The 23,654-nt window shown below is 36.2% G+C and overlaps 1 protein-coding gene across 2 annotated transcripts; it reads right to left on the reverse strand.

Annotated features, from left to right (window-relative positions):
- Nucleotides 1–468: 468 nt before the first annotated feature.
- On the reverse strand, nucleotides 469–22,125 carry PSMC6 (proteasome 26S subunit, ATPase 6). 2 transcript variants are annotated; one of them, XM_082736536.1, is made up of 14 exons: nucleotides 21,971–22,122; nucleotides 20,898–20,977; nucleotides 20,767–20,806; nucleotides 20,468–20,520; nucleotides 18,245–18,312; nucleotides 17,509–17,623; nucleotides 14,505–14,592; nucleotides 12,869–12,930; nucleotides 12,658–12,781; nucleotides 12,245–12,306; nucleotides 10,081–10,201; nucleotides 9,656–9,736; nucleotides 5,589–5,660; nucleotides 469–978 (listed from the first exon to the last, which is right to left on the reverse strand). In XM_082736536.1, the coding sequence occupies exons 1-14, from the start codon at nucleotides 22,095–22,097 to the stop codon at nucleotides 860–862; spliced, it is 1,212 nt and encodes a 403-aa protein (XP_082592662.1). In that variant the 5' UTR covers nucleotides 22,098–22,122; the 3' UTR covers nucleotides 469–859. The 2 variants fall into 2 exon arrangements, with proteins under 2 accessions (XP_082592662.1, XP_082592661.1); XM_082736535.1 differs by lacking the exon at nucleotides 20,898–20,977 and having other exon boundaries at nucleotides 21,971–22,125.
- Between the last annotated feature and the right edge of the window lie 1,529 nt (nucleotides 22,126–23,654).

Below are 23,654 nucleotides of genomic sequence, written 5' to 3' on the forward strand. Positions count from 1 at the left end.
CCTACAGAGTCAATGGGTGAACTTGGGAAATAATAAATCTCCTTTAATTTTAGTATATGCAAAATTGTGTGTATTTTTGTGTGACTTCTTCTTGGAAGAGGGTCCAGACCTTAACATTCTAAAAAGGGAACAATCATCTCACATAAATCAAGAAAACCAAGTCACATTTGTTAGCAATTACTTTTAATCATAATCTAAAAAAAGGTTATGGATGTGCATGTACTTTTCCAATTAACTATTACACAGCCTAATCATAGTAAGTAAAAAGTAAATAAAACCTTCCATTATTGATATAAACACACATGTCTATGCTTTGTATAACAACATGTTCTTAGGAACACTGAATGTGGGTGTAGTTTTAAAATTCAAAACCTATCATCTAAATAAAATTCATTTTAGTTATTACATAGTTTACTTACTAAAGAACCTAAAGAACTATAATAAATGTACTTTTAAAAAAGACAAAAATTTGTGTAGGAGAACTGAATCAAACAGATTTTATTCAACTTTTCAGGATGAGGAAAACAAATGATATAAAATAAGTCATAAGAAATGCTCTCGTACTATTTCAAACTACTTTCAATGTTTTACAAAATGCTCACACAGCAAATACGAAAAGCTTTAACATAGTCTTGTAACTTTTGCTGCAATAAATGCAACATTAACAAACATACAAATTTCTTCTGTACCAATCTAAAAGTAGAATTACTGAATTACTAATTTTTACAATGTTATTCATACTTACTTTTATTCATGTGTTTTTAATTAGATCATTGCCAATACATACATTATTTTCCTTAACTTTATTTTTACATTAAGCCAGTATCTGTCATGCAGTCATCAAAAACCTTCCAGTAAATTACACAGGTTTGTAGTCCAATTTAGACTCTAGCTTCTTAGAATCAGCCACTTTTCTGACTGCTTTCATGAAGTCTTCCTGTACTACAAAATCATGATCAGCACGAATTGCAAACATACCTGTGGAGAATAAAACAACATGACTGCTATATAAAATATGTGAATGATTTCAAAAGAAAACTAAGGAGGGTGGGCAAAATGGGTGAAGGCAATCAAAAGGCACAAACTTCCAATTATAAAATAAGTCCTAGAGATGCAATATACAGCATGATGACTAGATTTAATAATATTGTATTGTAGGGATGCCTGGGTGGCTCATTAGTTAAGCATCTGCCTTCAGCTCAGGTCATGATCCTAAGGTCCTGGGGATCTAGTCTTCATTTGATCCTGGGATTTGAGCAAGAAGCCTGCTTCTCCATCTGCTTGCTGCTCCCCCTGCTTGTGCCCTCTCTCTCTGACAAATAAGTAAATAAAATCATAAAAAAAAAAACCCTGTACTATATATTTGAAAATTGCTGGAAGTTGATCTTAAAAGTTCTCAGTACCAGAAAAAATTATCTTCTTAACTACATGTGGTGATGGATGTTAACTAGATTTATTATAGTGGTCATTTCACAATAAAAACAAGTATCAAATAATGCTGTACACCTGAAATTAACATAATGCTATTTGTTCAATTATATATCCAAAAAAAGAAGTGTTTTTATGAAAACTAAGTAATTCCACAAAGTAAATGTGAAGAAGCCTAAATTTACAACTTCTGAGCCAGTAGCTCTAAGTTGTTAAAAACAACCATCATTGTTCAATTAATTTCCTTAACTACAGCGAGCATTATTTTCCAAACCAAAAGCTAGACATCAACGAGACAACTATCTGGATATTAAAAATCTAGCCCACACAGTCCCTGTATCCAATGACATTCTGAAAAAGCAAAAGTAAAACTATCAACAAAACACATTTTTAAGCCGTAGCTTCTTAACAGACAACAACTACCTAGAAGGAGGGAACACAAGTATGGTTTGGAAAAACACAAAACACCTCCAGTAATTTTGATGGTCTTTCCTTATTAAAAGTCAAAAGCTTAGAGAATAGGAATTATAGGAATTAAAGAAAGTCAACACTGGGCTTTGTATCAAAAACCAATGCCACTATTCACATATTAAAATTTACCTTATTTATCTACAAACTGATATTCTTATATGACTAATGTACAAACTGGTATTTTTCTATGACTTTGATATTCAAGTATCACAAACTTGGAAAACTCAAGCTATTGACAATTTACTTGTCTAATACTACTTGACAAAGGACTGAAGTTGTGTGTGTGTGTGTGTGTGTGTGTGTGTATTCTAAAACATTAGGTATATCATGGATATGGGCTCAAGATTTTGTGACAATCCTAATTTCATGATAAGCTAAAGCTAGTAAGTTTTCATTATCTGCTAATTAAATGAATCCTACTAATATTTTCATTGAAGATCTGCTTATATTGACTTTCACTTACCATCAGTGGAATAGAAAATTTCAAAGGTTACTTTCTATCTTTCCTCTTAAAATTTCTATTAAGAATGTGGTGGGGTTAAGTCTCTGCCTTCGGATCAGGTCATGATCCCAGGTCCTGGGATCGAGCTCCACATCGGGCTCTCTGCTCAGCAGGGAGCCTGCTTCCCATCCTCTCTCTGCCTGCCTCTCTGCCTACTTGTGATCTCTGTCTGTCAAATAAATAAATAAAATCTTTAAAAAAAAAATTTCTATTAAGAAACAGAAATTTTGAAATAGTCACTCTATGTTGTACTCATCTTTGAAATAGTCACTCTATGTTGTACTCAGAAATCAGGTAAATAGAAATTTCTAGTCTTTTAATAGTAAAGTTACAAAACCTATTTTGAAGGCCACAACTAAAGTAGGAAAGTTATTTTTCCAAACTCTGTGCATAGACTATTTCCAAATCATTGTTTAATGAATGATTGAATCTGAGATACATTCTAATCCAAAAAGGACAATAATATTAGGATTTGAATGGAAAAGACAACTATAACTGAATCAAGTTTATTTTCAATTATAGAAAGATATGTCAGCAAAAAAGGCTTGAAGTCTAATAAAGTCTAATAAAAAGAAAAACAAAGAATTTCAGTGTCTACAAATATGAACGTCCCAGGCAATTTAGAAAGCTAAAATGATAATCCACACAGAAGTTACAGCTCTTTACTAGAAATACCACATTCTTTTATTTATATATATGTTTATTATATATATTATTATATATAATTATATATATATTTGGGGGGGTTAAGTGTAAGCTCAACATGCAACATGGGACTTGAACTCACAATTTAGAGACAAAAAGTTGCCATGCTCTACCTACTGAGCCAGCCAGGCACCCCATAAAAATAACTTTTTAAAAAATATGTGAGATATAAACTTCTAGTTATAAATAAGTACCAGGGATGTAATGTACAACATGACTACTGCTAATATTGCTATATGATATATAGGAAAAACAGTAAATCTTAAGAGTTCTTATTATAAAGAGAAACTATTTTTCCTTTTTTCTAATTCTATCTCTATGAGAAGATAAATGTTAGCTGAGCTCTTGTGGTAATCATTACACAATATATGTAAATCAAAGCATCATGCTGTACACAGACTTATGAGGTCATATATGTTAATTACTTCTCAATAAAACTGAAAAAAGGGGCGTCTGGTTCAGATGGTTAAGCATCTGCCTTCGGCTCAGGTCACATCTTCAGATCCTGGGAATCAAGCCCCATGTTGGACTCCCAGCTCAGTAGGGAGTGGGCTTCTCTTTCTCCATCTGCCTTTGCTTCCTCCCCTTTCTTGTGCTCTGTCTCTCTCCCTCTCGCTCTCTCTCTCAAATGAATGAAATCTTTAAAAAATAATAAAAATAAATAAAACTGAAAAAGTGAAAAAAGCAAGTATCATAATCTGATGATATCAACCTTTAGGATTATGACATTGCTTCGGTTTGGATTCCAATTTACCAAAACAGTACTCTAATAATAATTTGGTCCAGTATAGATTTTGGAAAGAGAATGTCCTAAGTTATTCCAAGTAGTTAAAGCCACATGCAAGTTTACCACACAACATTTTCTGTATACTAGTCTTTGTTCAAAGATTTTATTTATTTATTTGACAGAGATCACAAGTGAGGCAGGAGAGGCAGGCAGAGAGAGAGGAGGAAGCAGGCTCCTTGCTGAGCAGAAAGCCCTATGTGGGGCTCGATCCCAGGACTGTGGGATCATGATCTGAGCTGAAGGCAGAGGCTTGAACCCGTCGAGCCACCCAGGTGCCCCTAGCCTAGTCTTTGTGATTCTGATTTTTCTGATGTGTATGGAGGGAGTTCCTAGACCTGCAGATTTTTGATCCAGATACTCAGTCACAGTATACCCAGGAAGATACTCTTACAGAGAAGCCTGTCTGAGCAACACCTTTAAACACTAATCTATTAGAGGGGAAGGGGGTGGGAGGATGGGTGAACCTGGTGGTGGGTATTAAGGAGGGCGCGTATTACATGGAGCACTGCGTGTGGTGCATAAACAATGAATCTTGGAACACTGAAAAAAATAAAACACTAATTTATAAGAAATGTTAAAATAAGGCTCTAGGTGATATAAAAACAAGAGGAAATCTCATCTGTATACTTAAAAACTATTCACCCACAACATATGACAGTCAGTAACTATAAAAACTACTACAAAAATTATTTTTTAATTATTACAATAATAAATTCACAACCTTGAGATCAGGACCTGAGCTAAGCTCAAGAGTCAGTCACTTAACCAAATGAGCCACACAGGCACCCCTAATTTTTTTAATTCTAAAATTCTGTATGGAAGTCAAAGACTAAAGGAATCTATGGTTTTAAAGCCACCTGGTACCAGAAATAAAATAAAAACAGAATCACACAATCCAGAGAAAATATATTAAAAAACAGTAACATCTGAGGTGCCTGGATGGCTCAGTAGGTTAAATGTCTGTCTTCGGCTCAGGTCATGATCGCAGGGTCTTGGGATCAAACCCCAGGTCAGTCTCCTTTCTCAGCCCGCCTCTCCCTCTGCCCTTCCCCTGCCTGTTCTCTCTCTCTCTCTCTTTTTCAAATAAGTAAATAAAATCTTTAAAAAAAAAATTATATTTTGTACAAGTTACATGATCAGAAAATTCATAAATCAATCTTGCAAAGATTATTAACAGACTAGTATGAGAAAACATGTTATCCATTTTGCAGATTACTTCTGGTGCTGGCCCAGTCTGATTTCAGCCAGAGGTATGGCAGTGTTCTGTACAGTCCCAGACTTACTTCAGGGGACCAGCATGCTATCACCTGCAGGTCTTTCCACATTCTGCTCTAAGGCATCCGTAAGTATAAAGGAGTTAACATCCCCAAGGGCAAATTCTCATGGGGGATGAGAGCTGGTAAATAAATGCTCCAGTCTCCATACTTCAGCCAAGTAATCCTGGAAGGCATTCAGTTTCTCTGAGGTCTCACCAAATCAAATCCCCCCGTCTACAGCATCTACCTCAGTAGTGCACCCTTATTATAGCTTTGCTTCTTTCCAACTCACTTGCCTGTTCTCTCCTGCTTCTTGGAATCAATTCTCAGAAATCCAAACACCCATACCCTTGCAAAGCCCAGGTTCTGCTACTGAATAAACCCAAACACATTTTTAGCAAATTAAACAAATCAAAATCACTACACTTTGAACTCATACCTGCTTCAGTACAAACATTTCTCAGGTCTGCGCCATTAAAGCCATCTGAAAGCTTCACAATTGCTTCATAATCTGTTTAGGAAAAAATACTAAAAATTAGAAATAAATCAAATAAATATATAAATAAATAGATCTTTTCTTGATTTATGCCCATATGGAAAACTTAACTGCAGAGCTTGCTCTGAATTTGATCAGCTAGGTATCTATCTGTTAACATTCCTCCATAATATTTAGCAAGTTCTCCATAATATTAACAACCAAAACCATGCTTTTGTTAAGCCAGTACTAAACAGAAATACTTAACTTCTGAAACTTTAAAACCAAGAAATACCATCAATACCTGAAAGCATCTTAACCTGTTTCTATGTATTGAAACAGTTATGGATATGTGAACTTGAGTTATCTGTGAAGCCATGACTCATAAAAACTGTAACCAAATCTTTGATTTGAATAAACCTAGAATATTCAGAACCAGCTATTAACCAAAATCAAATTTAATGCATTAATCTAAAATACACCAAAACTGATCAGAAATATTTTTCATCATATTTTAATCATATATTTTAAACAATTATTTTTTTTCTTTTTTTTAAAGATTTTATTTATTTATTTGACAGACAGAGATCACAAGTAGGCAGAGAGGCAGGCAGAGAGAGAGGAAGGGAAGCAGTCTCCCTGCTGAGCAGAGAGCCGGATGTGGGGATCGATCCCAGAACCCCAGGATCATAACCTGAGCCGAAGGCAGAGGCTTGTACCTACTGTGCCACCCAGGCACCCCAACAATTATTTTTCTTAATTTAATTTTTTTTTTTTTTTTAGTGTTTCAAGATTCATTGTTTATGCAAACAACTATTTTAAATGGCTAGCTTTTCTGGTTCCTATGCAAGCTCCAAGTGGTGAGGTACCAGATCTATGTTAACAGTAATGGTTATATGACTTTTTTATCCACATGACAGAACTGAAATAAAGAGCTATTGGTTTGGAATAGCAGTTATGGACTTGATATAGAATAAGGAGAGAAATAAGAGACAGCATGGGCTACTACAGTGTAATTCTGATGAGACACCTTTGTCAAGCCATCTGCAGTATGTCAATCTGTATTTGAAATTAGACAGATACTCATTCATTAATTTTCATTCAAGTTCATGTAAGCATCCTGACAGCAGGGATTCCCAAGGTTAGCAAAGTATTTGGTATCTAGCAAGAACTCAGTATTGGAAAAAATCTACAAATTGGCATCCCTAGCTTAGCTTAGTCTTTCCAGCTCAAAACTATTTTCATATAAGCAATGAGGAAATTAGTGAGAGGCAATAACCAACAATTTTAATCATTTTTGGACCATTAGCCTCTAAGGGTTTGTAAAGCTGCCTGGCAATTATACTAGAACAGTATAATGACCCATAGTCAAGGAGTCAGCAAATTTTCTGTAATGGGCTGAACAGTAAATATTTTAGGCAGGCCATTTGGTCTCTGTCAAAACTATTACTTTCTGCTCTTGTAGTGGGAAACCAGTCACAGACAATATATAAACACCTTGCAATGGCTGTTAAAATAAAACATTACTTACAAAAACAGAAAGCAGATAGAATTTGGCCTACAGCAATCGTTTGCTGACCTCTATCCTAGACTGACTCTCTCACTTCTGGAGATAACGATTTTATCATTTCTCCCCTGTCCTCAAATGTCTAACAATAATTCCCCATCTTCACTCTGAACTTGCTTCCTACTTCACTGAGAAAATAAACGTATTCAGAAGAAAAATTCTACAAGTTTTTGCCATATATGAGATACTGTCATCATTAGCAACTATTTATTCTGCCTTTCCTCCTATTCTCATAAATGCAAAGTCCATGCTCATATACAGGGCCAACCTTTCTTCAAGGAAAGTGCATCACCAATTTCTCTCTCTCTTCTAGATCACTCACATTAGCATTAAAAAAAGTTATAAATTCTTCCACCTTAAAGAAAGCTCCTCCAAATCTTTATCTCCATTTCCACTATAGCTAGTTTTTTTCTCTTCTCCCTTTGCTGCAAACTCCTTGAAAAAAATGTTTGAACTCAAAGCCTCTCCCTACAATCTCCTTGAAACCCATCTGAAGAAAGAAAATGCTTTGATAAGGCTACCAATAATCTCCACACAGCAAATTCAAAGGTCCATTCTCATAAGTCTTTTTATCTGACCCACTGTCAGCATCTAACAGGGAATTACCCCCTCTTTGTAATAATTCCTTCATTTACCTTCTAGGACATCACCACCTCCTGGTTTAATTCCCCACTGTGTGACCTAGGACATCACCACCTCCTGGTTTAATTCCCCACTGTGTGACTATACCTTCTCAGTCTCTGATTGTTCATCTCAACTTCTTAATATTGGAATTATCCCAGCTCACTTGCTGAACCTCTTCTCTATCCATATTTACTTTCTCGGAAATCTCATCTAATCTCAAGACTTAATTTTTTTTTAACGATTTTATTTATTTGACAGAGAGAGCGTGCACACAAGCAGGAAGAACAGAGAGCGGAGAAAGGAGAAGCAGGCTCCCCAATGAGCAGGGAGCCTGATGCAGGACTCCATCCCAGCACCATGGAATCAAGACCTGAGCTGAAGGCAGCTGCGTAACCAGCTGAGCCATCCAGGCAACCCTAATCTTAAGACTTTAAAAAAATTTTTATGCTATTATTATCCATAATTACATCACCAGCAATAGACCCCCCCAAATAAATTATTGATGCATATAGATTAACTAATCAACATCTTTACTTGGTACTGAATTGACATCTTAGCTTTAATATATTCAAAATCAAACTCCTTATTCTCTGTTTAAAACCAAATCTTTCCAGTCTTCCCCCACTGTAATCGATGACAACCCCATCTTTCCATTAGCATGACTCAAAAATCTAAGTCTTCCGTGGTTCTTCACTTTAGCTCAAACCCCACATCTGATTCATTAACAAGCCCTGTCATCTCTATTTTCAAAATATGTCCAGAATGTCATTATTTTAAGACTCTGGTACTGCCTTGCACCACACCACCATCTTATGTCTGGATTATTAAAATATCCTAACTAATCCTCATTTCTATCCTCGCCCCCTAGATGCAACCAGAATGATCTTATTTAACATCAGTTTCAAAATATTTATAGATGAAAAAATACAATGCCTGGGATTTGCTTTTTAGAAATCCAGAAGGAAGATAAGAGGTGAAAGAGATTACAGTTGAAACAAGATTGGCCAAGAGTTAATAATTATTAAAGCTGGGTAGGGGATGAGTAACCTAGGGTTAGAAGTTTGTTATACTCTTATCTCAATCTGTATGCATTTAAAATTTTCGACACTACAAAGTTAAAAATAACAAAAGGTAAGACTTTATCATTGCTCTGCTCACAATCCTTCAATGACAAAAATAAAAAAATAAAAGCAGAAGTTCCTACATAATGACCTCAATATGGCTATATCCAATCTGATTCCCATCACTTCTATGATTTCTCTTGCTACCACTGTCCCATTTACTCTGCCATACACACCTTGGCATCTTTGCTACTCCTGGAATGTTCCAGCCATACACCTACTTCAAAGTCTTTCTCTTGCTATTCCCTCTGTATCATTGTCCCCCAAATTATCTACACCTAGTTCCTTCACCTTTTCAGGTCACTGCTTAAAAATTATCTTCTTGGTAAGTCTTCCTTCTGCTCCCCGTGCCTCACCTCCATTTAAAAATGTATCCATTCATTCTGGCTCCTGGCATTATCTATTTCTCTTTTCTTGCTTTATTTTTTTCCATAGCACATATCACCATCTAATATACTAAACATTTTACTGACCTTGTCTGTCTTTTCTGACAAGAATGTAAGTTTTGTAAGGCAGGCATTTGTCTGTTTTGTTCATTGCTATATCCCCAGCACTTGAAGAATTCCTTACATACAAAAGATACTCAATAAATATAAGCTAATTTAAGATCTCCATGTTTGCTGAATTTGAAACCAGATTTGGTAGACTATCAGTGATATCTATTAGCATTCTGCTTCATTTACGAAATGTAAATATACATAAAATGGTTATTTCCTTACCTATTTCACCATGCTTTGTAATGGGACCTGCATGGATTTTCAATATGTCTAATCTTGCTTGTTCATTTGGTAAGTCAATATCTGAAAATAAAAAATTTTAAGAAATTCTTTTGCAGCCAGGTTTTGGTTTTGTTTTGTTTTTAAAGATTTTATTTATTTATTTGACAGACAGAGATCACAAGTAGAGAGGCAGGCAGAGAAAGAGGAGGAGGCAGGCTCCTTGCTGAGCAGAGAGCCTGATGCGGGGCTCCATCCCAGGACCCTGGGATCATGACCTGAGCCAAAGGCAGAGGCTTTAACCCACTGAGCCACCCAGGCGCCCAGGTTTTTTGATTTTAAACAAAGTAGGGGGTAAGGAAGAGACAGGGAAAGAGAAGTGGACACAGACTAAGAAAATACACAGCAGGTGAAGAACTTCAACTCACGTATTTTTCTGTCTAATCTTCCAGGACGAAGCAAAGCAGGATCCAGTGTATCTGGTCTGTTTGTAGCCATGATCATTTTAACTCTATGTAGAGTATCAAATCCATCCATTTGATTCAGTAACTAATATATTTATAAATAAAAATCATTGACAGATTTTTACAAAACATCCCATTAAAAAATAGAGAGTATACAACTTCTATATTTCTAATACTATGAAATATACTGTCTACAGAGAGCATGCCATCTCCAGAATGACCATTTGATGGACTATCTCTTCCTTCTCTAATATAAAGGTAGAGGTTTTTCAACCTTGGAAGTCCAAGATACATTACTGAACTATGTACCTTGTTATAGATATCAAAAAGTTTTAATAAATTGGAAGGTTTCCATCTAGTCAAGTGTTATAAAATTAAACTATTTGGATCTGATTTCCAATGTTCAAATTTTTTTTCATAGCTACTTTTAAAAGCATTACTAATAAAATCTAATATATACAGTACTATGGTATGCCAAACATAAAATTTACATTCAGAAAACCAGATACAATGACATTTCCACAAATCTGATAATAAATCTATTACATATCTTTTCAAATTCCACTACACAAAGAAATACTGAAACACTAAGCATATTTCCTTCAATTACTAAAGTTTTCTTGAATATTTAAAAACCTAATTGCATTCAACAAACTCTTTAAAACATACCTAGCTTAGCAATATGTCTATCTCTTTTCCAAAATATCTGAGAGCTAACAATGTATCAGTTATGTGTATAAATCTATCATCAGTGTGGGCTGCCTGGGTGACTCAGCCGGTTAAGTATGGGCCTTTGACTAAGGTCATGATCCCAGGGTCCTGGGATCAAGTCCCACACTGGACTCCATCCCAGGGTCCTAGGATCAAGCCCCGCACTGGACTCCTTGCTCAGTGGGGAGCCTGCTTCTCTGCCTGCTGCTCCCCCTGCTTGTACTCTTTCCCTCTCTTTCTCTGACAAACAATAAAATCTTTAAAAACAACAACAAAACTAGCATCCGTTGTTTCAAAATATCTCAATTTAAGGTTTCCAGGAGTATAGAATTTGAAAATGCTGTATATACTCTCAGCAGATCATTATATTTTATGAAAAGTCCTTTTCAACTACCCCTACTGAGATGGAATTTGACACTATTACTTACGCTACCTAGCTTTGTAGAAGATGAAAAGTATGTTTGGGATCTTGCCATCACTTTCATAGAATTTGGAGTGGGGAAACGCTTTATGTACATTCTAATATTACAACATCCATCTTCTTCAATTATCAGAACTAATTTAGTTTCCTCTTATTCTCAGGAAAAGTGTTAGCGATTTTTAGAGCAGCTTCATTCATAATTATAAATCACTTACTGTCACTAGTTTTAGTATGTTGGTAACTTATAAAATGTTTTTTTTTTTTTTAAGATTTTATTTATTTATTTATTTGACAGAGATCACAAGTAGGCAGAGAGGCAGGTAGGGAGAGAGGGGGGAGCAGGCTTCCCTGCTGAGCAGAGAGCCCGATGCAGGACTCGATACCAGGACCCTGGGATCATGACCTGAGCCGAAAGCAGAGGCTTAACCACTGAGCCACCCAGGCGTCCCACTTATAAAATGTTTTAATGAAACAAGTGCAAAACCATGTTCACAGAATGTGATCAGAAGAATATACAATTTAAATATCTGAATGGCTGGTGTGCTCAAAATACATGGAGTAGTATACCTATATATCATATAGAATTTTATAACTACTCCTATTACTTTCCAACAGACATTTTCTTACTAGAGATTGTGGTACAGAAATGTGTTTATTCCTGACAATATTTTCAAATTTTATACTTAAGTGTGTTTTTTTTTTAAAGACTTATTCATTTATTTGAGAGAAAGCATGTGAGCATGGGGAAGGGCAGAGGGAAAGAATCTCAAGCAGACTCCGCGCTGAGCACAGAGCCCAACTTATGCCTTGATCCCATAATCCTGAAATCATGACTTGAGCTGAAATCAAGAGTTGGACGCTCACCCAGCTGAGCCACACAGCACCCTTAAGTGTGTTCTTCATGTAAACCTAAAACCACATTTTGACCTTCAAATATTCAGTGTTTTCATTTAATACACAGTGGCTTCTTTTTAAACCCTCTTTACCAAATATTACCTCCATCAAAGTTCTCTGAATCTCTCTATCAGCTGAAGTACCCTCAGAAAACCGACGACCACCTAAAATAATGATATGGAAACTCAAATGCGTTACTCTTTTCCTCTACAACCATCATTTAAGATTACAGAATAACAGTATCTGGAGTTAAAAACATTAAAATAAAAATTAAATAGTAAGAATTATACTGATGAAGTTAGAGTTGATTTTGATATGCCATTTCTTATTTTGTCAGTCAAATTAAAACTGGTTAAACTTTCTTAAGAATTTTTTTTAAAGTAACCTTCAATTCATTTTTCTATTTCACACAATTTGCAGTTAGAGATGAAGGGGGGGTTCCTTTAGATTTTTAAGAAATTTCTTAACACTTTCAAAAAAAGTTCAAAATAAACTTTAAAAGGTGTTATTCTTACCAATGGCATCTATTTCATCCATAAAAATAATGCATGGTTGATGATCCCTGGCATAATTAAACATTTCTCTGATCAAACGAGCACTTTCACCAATGTACTTGTCTACAATAGAACTAGATACAACCTGATTAAAGGAAAAACATTAAGGTAAATATAAGACAGTTCAAATAAAATTTAATTTCAACAGCTACAAAAAGAATCTTCCCTTTACCTTTAAGAAATTGCAATCCAGCTGGCTAGCAACAGCTCGTGCCAAGAGTGTTTTTCCTGTGCCTAAAATGACAAAAGAAGTCCTAATTAAATGGAAAGCAAAACAAATTTTCAAAAGCCTTTTATGTTATCCTCCAGCCAGTAAATTTTATAAAATGAAAGCTAAATCCTAGAGAGACTTTCCATTTAAAATTCTTTTTTTTCCCATTTAAAATTCTAAAGCATTTCAACTTTCAGTATTAAAATTTTAAATTTTATTCAAAATATCCCTTGTAATTCTAAACATGCTGAATACGTACCTTCAAAAATATATCAAACCCAATTTACAGACACTACAGAAGTCTGTTACATTATAATCCACTGGTCTCTCCTGTGTCATGAATGCATCTTTTACCTATGCATGATATTATAACATCAACTATTGGTTATTTGGAAAACTACTGGTTCATCTTCCAAATGTTGGCATTTTTCATTATATAATATTTAAAAGCCACATTTATTAATATTACCAATCTCTTCTTTAAAGTATTAACATCAGAAAGCTCTCAGATGGGGGTGCCTTGCTCAGTTGGTTAAGGTCCAACTCTTGATTTCAGCTCAGGTCATGATCTAAGGGTTGTGAGCTGGAGCCCAGTGTCAGGTTCCCTGCTGAGTGTGAAGCCTGCTTAAGATTCTCTTTCTCCCTCCCTTCTGCCCTTCCTCCCACTCACTACACATGCGCACTTTCTCTCCAAAACAATTTTTAAAAGCTGTCAGATATAAGTTTTGAAAACCTAATTTTCACTTGAAAGCTCGAATTTTATCACTGACTACAGATGGTGTCAGTTGTTTTTAACATAATAGGCTAACTACATTCATTTTTGAAAAAATGTTTGCCAGGTAAGACTAATCAATCTGAATAATCAAAAACCAGTCTGACAATGACAGAATGTCTATAAATTATGTTTTCAAGTAAAAATAATATCCTATGAAAAGCAGCTAATTTCAGCTGACAACTCAAGGTACAAGTGCTTCTCTTAGAGATAACTATCCTATTCAGGATGAAAGAGAAGTATTTTACATGTATTTTCCATCTCATCACATAGAATATAAAACGTTATTCAAAAATCAGGACTTAATAAAAATAATTTTTACGGCTTCAACAAGAACATCTAAAAGTGAAACTCAAATTTTTTTTTAAATACTGCAAGTATGAACAGTCAATAACACGATGACTACTTGTACCATTTCATGCCACTGACGTAACAGACTCGTGCTATAGCATGAAAAGTTTTACCCATACTGCTTTTGCACCATCAGAAGTCAACAGAGTGAAAATGGTAACTAACATCCTAAGTATTATCAAAGTAAGGTCTGACCTTGCAGACTCCCTGAAAGGGTCTCAGAAACGGCCAGAGCCAGAGGTTTGTGAACCACACAGGACCAATGCACCAGAATCATACAGCATGTTAAGATGCACATCCTATGAAGCAAAGAGGACTAAGCATACCTGAGAGAATAGCAGACAGACATCATGTATTCCTTTCTTACTCTGAAGAGAGTGGAGGCTGGAATAGCCCACATTAAATTTTCACCTTACTTTTTCAAAACATTCCTTCATTCATTTATTAGTATGTCAGACATAATTCAACACTAACCTGGTGGTCCATATAACAAACAGCCTTTTGGAGGTATTATTCCTACACGCTGGAATAATTCTGGGTTTGTAAGAGGCAATTCTATCACCTAGAAAAGAAGTTGACTGTTTAAAATGTCGGTAAAGGGGACGCCTGGGTGGCTCAGTTGGTTAAGCAGCTGCCTTCGGCTCAGGTCATGATCCCAGCGTCCTGGGATCGAGTCCCACATCGGGCTCCCTGCTCCGCAGGGAGCCTGCTTCTCCCTCTGACTCTGCCTTCCACTCTGTCTGCCTGTGCTCGCTCTCACTCTCTCTCTCTTACAAATAAATAAATAAAATCTTTAAAATGTCGGTAAAGATTTTAATAAACTTTAAAATACGTTAAGTGTAGTATCAGCATAGTTAGATATACATGTTATAATTCATAATAGATCTAGAATTCCATGCTATATATATAGTACATATAATATAAAGCCATTTATATTAGAGGTTATTCTTCAGGTAGATTTAAAACATTTTTTTTAATTAGGTAAAAACTAATTTAAAAGTCTGTAGCTATTTTAACTAACTATACACTTGAATGAAGTGATGGTTACATAAGCATATAATTTGTCAAGACATATGTGAATTGTACATTTATTATCTGTGCATTTTACTGAATGTAAATTATGCCTCAATGAAAAACCACACTATAAACAAAAAAGCAAAAAAGAAAAAACAAAAATGGCCTATATTATTTTGCATTTGGGACAACACAAAATAATTATAAAACGGGGGAAGTGAGTAAGTTAGAACTGCCATTAGGAGAAAAGGCATATAAAATTTTCATATTGTCATTTTGTTGGAGCAGCCTTAAAAGAATCATATTTCAGGGCACCTGGCTGGCTCAGTTGGTACAGCAGGTGACCCTCAATCTTGGTGGTGTGAGTTCAAGCCCACAGTAGATTATGAAAGAAAAATAAACTTAAAAAAAAAAAAAAAAAAGAACCATATATTCTGCTCTCAATCTCCTACTAAGATTGATTCAAGCAAAGAAAGCTGGAGAATAGAAAAATTGAAGGTTTGACTACCCAAATTTAACTCTTTTTAGTATCAGTAACTTTGAGAAATGAGCTTCTATTGAACAGTTCTGTCATTAAAATAAAATAAACAAAAAGTATAAGGTGTGATTAAAATAAACAAAAAGTATAAGAAATCAATATTCTTAGTGTCTGCAGATAGAAAGGAGTACATGTGCATGTTTTGTGGGTTTGGGGGGGGGGGTGTGTGTACAGTAAGAGAGACAGAGACTTTCTGCTATGGCTGATACAGCAAATCACTGTAGACAAGATCTCACAGCTTCATGAAGCACTTGTTCTTCTTCTGCTGCCCTTTCATTAACTACAAAGTAAGAATAGACTTTTACGGGGCGCCTGGGTGGCTCAGTGGGTTAAGCCTCTGCCTTCGACTCAGGTCATGATCCCAGGTGCTAGGATCGAGTCCCGCATTGGGCTCCCTGCTCAGCCAGGAGCCTGCTTCCTCCTCTCTTTCTGCCTGACTCTCTTCCTACTTGTGACCTCTGTCTGTCAAATAAATAAATAAAATCTTTAAAAAAAAAAAAGAATAGACTTTTACTTGTAATGATGCTAGTGCTTCCTTAACTACTGTCAAAAACTATTTGGGGGTGCTTGAGTGGCTCAGTGGGTTGGGCCTCTGCCTTCGGCTTGGGTCATGATCTCAGGGTCCTGGGATTGAGCCCCGCATCAGGCTCTCTGCTTAGCAGACAGCCTGCTTCCCCCTCTCTCTCCGCCTGCCTCTCTGCCTACTTGTGGTCTCTGTCTGTCAAATAAATAAATAAAATCTTAAAAAAACCAAAACAAAACACAATTTGGTTCCATAATCACCTGGAATGCTTGTTTAAATGCTAACTTCTATGTCCTGACCCCAAATCTACTGCATCAAAATCATGCAGAGGGCCTAGGAATCTATATCTTTAATAAGAGTTCTGGAAAACTTAATATGCTAATGTCTGAAAATTACTGGCTTGGTGCTTAAATCAGATGATATAAGCCATGATAACTGTTCTCATCCATTCCTAAATATTTCCATCCTCTATTAGGATGAAACCAATAAGAAAATGCTTTAAATCTGCTTTAAAGAGAATGGTTGGGACATCTGGGTGGCTCAGATGGTTAACTGTCTGCCTCTGGCTCAGGTTATAATCTCCAGCTCCTGGGATCGAGCCTGGGATCAGGTTCCCTCCTCAGTGGGGAGTCTGCTTCTCCCTCTCTCTCTGCCTCTCCCCTCTGCTTGTGCGCTCTCTCTCTCGCTCAAAAAAATTAAAAAAAAAAAAAACCTAAAAAAAAAATTGTTAAAAAGCCATCTGTGTTATGAACCAAGGAAAGCAAAGAAATTCTCATTTGATTCTTCACCTAAGAGTTTAAAATGTTTAAGCCAGTATTTTTCTTGATTGGCAGCAAATATTATTTTATTTATCAAATAAAATATTTAAGGTTCAGGGGCACCTGGCTGGCTTAGTCCATGCAGCATGAGACTCTTAGTCTTGGGGTTGTGAATTTGAGTTCCACACTGGATGTGGAAATTACTTTAAAAAAAATTTTTTTAAATCTTAAAAAAAATGTTAAGGTACAGGTGACTTACTTTAAGGACGGGAAGCTAACATTAAAAGGTTATGGGAAAAACTATATTACGCATGACCCAAAAGAGCTCTGACTCCAGTAACCTATAATCAAAACCACAAATGGCATGGGCATTAGATTTTTATCAATTATTAGCTTTTTCTTTTCCTTTTTGTCACAAAAAGAGCAGGGTTTTTCCAACACCAAGTTATCTCCAAATTAACAATACCTATAATTTTCATAGCTAGAAATTCAGTGCTATTTATCTCTCAATGAGAACATTAAATGTATAATATTTAGTAATTACTATTTGGACAAAGTAATCTTTCATTCTCTTTTTCCCTTTGGGTATCTTAAAACCAGTACTATTTATTATAAGGATCAGAGCACAAAGCATATACTACCAACCTCTCTTAATTCCCGAATCTGTTCTGATAGTCCTCCAATTTCAGAATAAGAAACATTCCCAGGGTCCTCATGAGACATGTTGTAGACCAATGGATCCACCTCTCTTGGCAAATATCTATAATGACAAGATATGTATTTTTCTTTTATAAGATGTATTTTCTCTCAGCCTATAGACAGAGTATAAATGACTTGCTTATGTAAGCATCTTCAGATGATCTCATAAAAATGTATTTACATTAATTAGAAATTAGTAAAAGGGAAAAAGTGGCAAGATACTCATTGATTTCAAGAAGCATATATTTGGTGGGGGGCACCTGAGTGCCTCAGTCAGTTAAGCACCTGCCTTTGGCTCAGGTCACATCTGAGTCCTGAGATCAAGCCCTACTTCCGCCTCCCTGCTCAGCAGGGAGTCTGCTTCTCCCTCTCCCTGGGCCCTCACCATCCCCCCCATTCTCTCTCTCAAATAAATAAAATCCTTTAAAAAAGCAGCATATATTTTGTGTTTTTTTTTAATTATTATGTTTAATTAGCCAGCATACAGTACATCATTAGTTTTTGATGAAGTGTTCAACAAATCATTCGCTGCATATACCACCCAGTGCTCATGGCCACACATGTCCTCCTTAATACCCATCACTCAGTTACCCCATCTCCCAAACCCCCAAGAAGCATGTATTTTGGCTAAAATCTTCCCTCTATGAAAATAAAAGTAAAATAAATAGACTAATAAACCTACCTCATGATTGTTAGTGTAGTCATATCCAAAGCAACTCTTGTTCCTGGCTTCAGCTTACTTTTGTCAAGCTAATTTTTCAAAACAAAGTGTTACATAACACTTAAAAGGGGAAATACTTTAACAAGAGCATAATATTTAGAAGCCAAATAATCATTTTCATTCTTCAGAGAGAACACTAATATCAGATTATAAACACATGCCAACAGAAAGGCTTATAAAGGTAATTAATTCAAAGTCATTTCCCTCAAAAGAATGCCCACTATGCAACTCAGTGTGAAATGTAAAACCACCAATATATAAAGTTTGTGGTGGAAAAGGCCTTATTTTTAAAGAAAGAAATGAGTATTAGTATTTTACTTTCAAAGGCTCACTATTTGATACAGTTTTGCTCATTATTTTGATTTAGGCACTATAATATAATGACTGGCAATTAGTACCAAAGTATTTATACAGAAATCTCTACGTGAACATTTTGGGGGAAGGAAAGGGAAGCATTTTAAAGGTATGCCTTTTATTTATTTTTCTTTTAAAGTCTTTTTATTTATTTTTTATTAAATAAATTTGGCACATAACATCATGTTAAGTTTAAGGTGCACAGTGTTACTTTGGTAATATGCCCTTTAGATTTACTTTAAAAACTCTAACTTTGGGGAAGAACATGTTACTTGACTACAGGAAATAAGGGAGAAATGCACTCATTCTGTATCCCCTTAGAGGTTTTTATTAAAATGCTAAAAAGGGGGTGCCTGAGTGGCTCAGTGGGTTAAGCCTCTGCCTTCAGCTCAGGTCATCATCTCAGGGTCTTGGGATCGAGCCACGCATTGGGCTCTCTGCTCAGCAGACAGCCTGCTTCCCCCTCTCTCTTTACCTGCCTCTCTACCTACTTGTGATCTCTTTGTCAAATAAATAAATAAAATCCTAAAAAAATAAAATATCAAATACTAAAACCAAAACTAAAAAAAAACCCAGCAATCATCAGTCATGCTTTTTGCTACGTGTCATATATTATGCTAAATACATTATATATTAGACTGAATCATACTGAACAACTTACTGGCAAATTTAGGCAGGGTAACTTACTTGGATAGAGTAAGAATCTAACCAATAGATTCACCTCATATTCAAGATGTTACTTTTCTAAAATTAAGTTATTTTTGAGAGTTTAAAAAACTACTTGCCAATACAATTTCAGAATCATACAAATTACTAGTTTTCACAGGATTTTGTAAATTTAGGATTTAGTGCCAATGAAAATGAAGTGGAGATAAGCAAAAATACTAGCTTTAATATAATGGATTAAACTTTAAAAAATTGCTAATATGTGAAGTACTTGAAAAGAGCTACACAAAAATCAATGTAAAGCTATTTCAACATTTTCATGTATAGAAAATATATACCCTAGCTTTTCTTATCTTTTCCATTTTTCAAATACTCTCTTGCCCTCATACAATTATGAAGTACCTTAGAAATACCAACTTTTGGAATCCAGAAGGCCCTGTAAAGGACACAGAACTCCTTTGTCAGGCTAGACATTTAATATTTTGATTTAGAAAATGTCTTCCCACTTATATGCTAGGCAAAATACTAGGATAAGATTTAGTCCCTGGGTTAAATTCCACTCCACGGCCATGTTGTATCAATGTTTTCAAACATGAACCCATGATATGACAAACACTCAGAAAAAGTTCTTCCAATGAATCTATAAGAAAGTTCTAAGGATACTTCCTGAAGAATAGGATAGTACATGAACTGACTTTGAGCCTCCTAAAATTACTTAAAGCCATTTGTTGACATTTTTTAGGACAGCAAAATGAAATCTACAGTTATTTCAATTTGCCTATCCTCATCTAAATGAACTCATACAAAATCAACTCAGGTACAGAAAAGTCTTTGAGTAACATTTCTGAATGTTTAAATATAAAACATAAGTAATTGATAAGGTCTAAGTCTCTTCAAAAAAGACAATAAAATAAAATGATCTGAGATATTTTCCAGTTCTAAAATCTTAGATTTCTAAGTATGTAGAAAATGTGATAAAAGTACAGAAAATAGAGAATACCAGGTCAATGCCCATGGTTTGAGTTCAAGTTTTGTGTTATACCTGAACAAATCACCTTTAGGAGTTATGAGTATAATGCTTGACCTGCTTACCTCAAGAATGAAATAACATATATGAAAGCACTTTTACCAATTATAAAGCATTGTACAGAGATAGAGTGTTACCTGTCGACGACAACCCACAACATATCTTGGTCCATTTGTAGCTTTAACAATGACTAGAGGAAGAAAATGAAAGAACAAATTGAAACATAGAAAGTGAAAAATAAATATATATATATCCACATTGATGGTTTATTTCTGTCCTCCAAGAAGATAGTAAGTGAAAGAAAACTCAGTCTATCCAAGAATATCATCTACCTTCATTATTATCATTAAACTAATAAGCATTTCAAAAGTTCATGGTGGGAGGAAGGGGAATCCACTCTTTTTTTCCTTTACTAGTTAACAGTCCATCCACTTACATTTTTCCTCAGTTAGTTGCTTAAGTACTTCACCCACAATCTGGGAAATGAAAAAAAAAAAGCATTATTTTTTGCCAATAACTAAAAACCAAATTGCCAACACTCCCTATACCCCAAACTCCATTACCTACCTGCCCAACACTTTGTAAGGCCTTCAGATCATTTTCAGATTTTTCATACTGCTTGGTAAGTTCTTTTAATTGTTCCCTTACTGAAATAATATAATTTGAACATTTTTAATTAAACAATAATCTTAGTGAGTTTAAGTAACTAAGCATCACTTTACTTAAGTTTATTTCAGTCTCTTTTACTTTACATATATTTTATATCCACTGTATGAAATCACAAAGAAGAAATAATCCGCTTGTAGGGGACATGCTTAAAAGTGAAATGTTACAGGAAAAGCACCTAATTTTTATTTTCTTGATTGGCAATACTTGTTCAAGCACATTAATAACAGATATTGACACTCTTTGAGACTACAAATCCGAATGATAAAAGAGACCCTTCCTCACCTCTTCAGCTACCCGCATGTATTATTACTCTATGGCTTTCCACCCTAAATAAGGTCAACAAGAGCAGTGATCTACAGAAATAGGTGGTTCTTTCTCCATTAAATCAAACCACTCAGGTTGTTCAGTGAAGGTGCACTACGAAAAAATGTAAGCGCCCTTTTAGTTCAGGAGGTGAGAGAAACTTGTATGCCTGGTGGAGTACAACTCAAAATAGGAGGAAAGACGACGAAGGTTATTATGATCCACCGATGGACTCCTCTCTCAAGCTCCGCTCTGGCTCTCCACCGCAATAACAAGCCAGCACCTCGAGTCTCATCTCTTGCTTGAGCTTCCTTGACCCAAGTCTCCTCTCCTCTCTGGGTCCCGGGACTCACTATGCCGCCCTCTTTGCACCCCAGTCTGGCAAACATCCCTGGCCCACTTCTTCCTCACTCCTCCTCCAGTCCTCTTCCACTTCCATCTCCGATCTGGGGATGTTCTCTCTGTCACCTGGACCAGACTGGGCCATTTCTACGCCCGAAGAGGTGGTGTTTCCCAAGCTCAGGGCCGGATGACAAAGCGCCTTGTCCCTGGACCGAGGCCTCCCTATCCCTGGGGCTCGGCTGCCGGGCTCGGCTAAGGGCCTCTGCTTTGTTAGAGACAGAAGCATGTCCAGGCATAGGACTCTGTGGGAAGAAAGGTGCACTCACACTCCTTGAGACGGCCGTCGATCTCCTTGTGCTCCAGTAGCTTCTTGCGGTAGTCCTGAAGCGCCTTATCTCTAGGGTCCGCCATGATGAGAAGCCGTCGCTCATAGGGGATGCCGGGAATGGCCATGGCCGCCCGGGCGGGGGAAGGGGCGGGGCGAGGGAGGAAAGCCTCCCAAGGGGCGCGGATTCGTGAACGGCCCCGCCCCTTCCGGTTGGCTCCGCCTCTGCACTCCACTCTTCCCCCTCTGTGTCTCCTTTCATCTAGGGCGCCGTAGTGCACCGAAGGAGGCCTCCACCTACACCGTCCCCTGCAGGTCATACTTGGTAGAGCAGAGGGCTGTTGTCCCTGTCGTCCACAGAGAGGTCTCGATATTGTTAAATCACCGCTGTCCCGAGAAACCACGGCTGACTGACATGGCAGTGAAGTAGGCAATGCGCAGTCTCTCTAAATAGTTCCAGGGAACTATCGGGATAACACAGCCTATCGGTATAACATAGTGTTATCAAGGACCTTCAGGAACGGGAGTAGGCTATTTTATTCACTTATTCAGTGAGTGAGGTACTAAGGATATGATCTGGTGGGGAGATTAAAAAATAATTTCAGAGTGTAATACTGTAATGGAGATAAAACATGGTGATGTTATAGAGTAAGGTAAGGAGAACTAATTTAGAAGGGCATCTGACAAAGGGGCCAGCCAAGCAACAAAGTGAAGAAAAACCTTCTAGACAGAGGAAAGAGCAAGTGCGAAGATGTTGAGGTGAAAAAGAGCTTGGCTCATTTCTAGGAACAGAAGGAGGCCAATGAGACTGGAAGAGGATGGGTTCTAGAGATATGGGGTACAAGATAAAGGCGATCAGGTAGATTGAGTCAGGAACTTGAAGTCTGACAGAACTTTTAGATTTCTGTGCTTCAGACAAATTATTTAATCTCTCAAAATCTCTGTAAAATGCATAATAATTGTACCTATCTGATAGGGACATCATAGTATTAAATATGATATGTGCCTATAGCTATTAACACAATGTCTGGCACATAGTAAGCACTCAATAGTGTTTTAAATATTGATTTTAAATTATTTATTTTAAGGGTAGTAATAACCTCGATTTTTGCAGAACAGATCCCCATTGCTGTACCTCTTACCAGCATTGTTCCTGGGTATAATTTATTGTTGTTCCAATAGACTAAGTCAAAGGCCCCAAACAGATTCCATTTGATCTGATCTTATACAGTGGCCCTGGATAATTGAGTTTAAATAGGTATTTCTACATATACAGATAAAGTGCAAATTTATGTGAATTAAGTTCCCAAAAGTCACATAAAAGAGGTCTTCAAATTTCTTTGGAAAAAAATCTTATGGGTACTGCATGACTATCATATTCTGTTTTCTTAAAAAAATATATGTTTTTCTAAATATAATTGAAAATTGTAGTAGCTAATAAACAAGGAAGATGGACTGAGCAGGGACAGTCCCTTCTCAGCTGTAACTATTCTGGCCAAACTAGTCCAAGGATACCAAAATATATCACCTCTGACATTAAGAAGTAGAGAGGATGAGGCAGAGAAAAAGGACAGCTTGGTTTGGTTCATTTTAATAAATATTTATGAGCACATACTGGTGTGTTGTTTCCACATAACACACCAATATTTTAAACTCCCTTGACCCTTGTTATTTTTCTGTCACCC

The sequence above is a fragment of the Mustela nivalis genome (assembly GCF_964662115.1).
Source record: "Mustela nivalis genome assembly, chromosome: 6".
NCBI classification, from domain to species: Eukaryota; Metazoa; Chordata; class Mammalia; order Carnivora; family Mustelidae; genus Mustela; species Mustela nivalis.

Coding starts and splice junctions, on each gene's coding strand:
- PSMC6 (XM_082736536.1), bottom strand. CDS start 22,097: ATGGCCATTCCCGGCATCCCCTATGAGCGACGGCTTCTCATCATGGCG. Junction 17,624..18,244: donor ACTACACTAACAATCATGAG/GTAGGTTTATTA, acceptor TTGTCATTATAG/ATATTTGCCAAGAGAGGTGG. Junction 12,782..12,868: donor TGGATTGCAATTTCTTAAAG/GTAAAGGGAAGA, acceptor TCCTTTAATCAG/GTTGTATCTAGTTCTATTGT.